Here is a 1,933-nt window from a genome sequence, read left to right on the forward strand (position 1 = left end):
GAATCGCCTGGGCCAACCCCTGCCATCCTGGCTCCGCCAAGAACTTCAGAACACCAGCTGGAGCTGAGGCCGAAAGCTCAGCGATGGACAAACCACAGAAAAACCAGAATGGTAGTTTGGGGATGAGCCAGCACTTGGTTTAGGATTAGACTGGACTAACTAAGATGGGATTCGCAGCTGCACGCACTCAAAAAGCTGCAAGGTCTGTTACTGGTTCTCTTGATCCACAGTTAAAAGAAGACCACACAAGATCTTTCTCAAAGTCTTGGCCCCTGTTGGAGGAAGATCCATATGGAATCTCCTAACTCCTAATTTAATCCTAACCTCCCACCTTCAGTCTGTGTGTCTTGGACAGGGAGAAATGATCCAGAGTAGGCCGCCTTAACATGAGAGAAACTCCCAGGATAAGACTGTGCCTGCATACAGGAGTACAAACACGCACACACATTCTTTATTTTAAAAGCAGTGTCGTTTTTACAGTTGGTGGAAGGCAGCTTACTATTCCACATATCCACACTTCTAGTTCATAAACGCTTGAGGCGTTGTGGGTCTAAGTAACTATGATCACAGGTCAATGTAAATATCGTGTTTAGGTTTTGTACACGAGTAAAGTTTCTGTGAAGCCTGTGCCTCTAACATGTCAGCAAACCGCTCATTCAGCTTTGGTTAAGTGAAGACAGTTTTTGAATGATGGCAGTTACTGGGCAGCTGACATCTCCAGCTCGTTGTCATAGTCCTGTTCATGCATGTGTCTAACCCTGTGCTTTTAGCTTTAATCACAACCAGAAGGTGCAGTTTCAGCTATGGGCGAAAGACAGGACGACTCTGCTTAGAGGCTTCTTCTGCAGCAGCTGCTAGAGCTCATGGGAGAGAATGAATGTGTCTGCAGTGAGACTTGTGCCTCTACAGGGGTTTGTGGGGTCGGCTTTAATGTCATCCTGTATGGCAAAAAAAACAAGCTTCAGACTTGTCATTTAAAAGATTCAAACTAAGTAAGAACTTCATGTCAGCGTTTGGTTTAGATCAGTTGTTTATGTCATCATTCACAAAATGTTTTTACTAAGAGTAACAAATGGTTAAAGGCTGTTTCACACTGATCTTGACATAATGTGATCATGAGGCACTGAGTTTAGTCACCAGTTCAAATCTACTACGTGTCCAGTACCTGGTAAAAAGAAAACACCACATGCAGCTAAATGCACAGGACCCACGTGTAGCTGCACTTGACTCAATCCAAGGACAGAAATGCGGGAGCCAGTCTGGAGACGGATCAGAAGCTGCTGTCTTGTTTCTGTCTTTGTATAAATGTCATAAAAGCAGACACTGTATCATCTCTAATAAACACATAGAGGTTGGAAACTGTGACGTTCTCACTCTCTGTCCTTTTTAACAGGGGATAGGGTCGACTTCCTGCTGGAGTACGTATGCATGGTGGCAGTCAAACACGGATAAACACACAAGTAGAACGGCCTCAAGAAAATCTTGGCCTTAATCTGTGCACAGCTGTTAACCTCCCCCACACGATACACACTCTCTGACACAGTCATATCAATTCTATACAACCGCAAGGAAACAGACAAAAGCATGGATGTCCAGGGGCGGCTCAATGGGTCTAACATTATCCCGAAGGTTCAGCTGCACATGTACTGGATGCTTACTGCTTGTACAAGGAACTATAAAGGACTATTACTTTACAGAAGACATTGATGTTGTGAGTGCAAGTCAGTGGTTCAAAGTTTCTTTTACACAAGTTATTTATGTTCATGTCACAGCATGTTACATATGAGCCTGTGAAGAATCCAGCAGAAAAAACTGGTGGTGACTAAGATGCTGCCTCCTGTTGTCCATTTCAACCCTGCAACAATATCAATGTGGACATGAAGGTGCAGCTTCCTGTTGGATTATGAATTGGTCACTGCTGGTGTCTTAAGAG

The 1,933-nt window shown here is 44.1% G+C and overlaps 1 protein-coding gene across 2 annotated transcripts in view; it reads left to right on the forward strand.

Annotated features, from left to right (window-relative positions):
- ndst2a (N-deacetylase/N-sulfotransferase (heparan glucosaminyl) 2a) overlaps positions 1-1,362 on the forward strand; it is a 31,535-nt gene extending 30,173 nt beyond the window's left edge. For both annotated transcript variants that reach the window (XM_055502453.1, XM_055502452.1), the window contains exon 15: positions 1-1,362. This exon is cut by the window's left edge and continues 59 nt beyond it. In XM_055502453.1, coding sequence (XP_055358428.1) covers positions 1-67 — 67 coding nt within the window. In that variant the 3' untranslated portion in view covers positions 68-1,362.
- Positions 1,363-1,933: the final 571 nt, after the last annotated feature.

The sequence above is a fragment of the Betta splendens genome, chromosome 15 (genome assembly GCF_900634795.4).
Source record: "Betta splendens chromosome 15, fBetSpl5.4, whole genome shotgun sequence".
Lineage (NCBI taxonomy): Eukaryota > Metazoa > Chordata > Actinopteri > Anabantiformes > Osphronemidae > Betta > Betta splendens.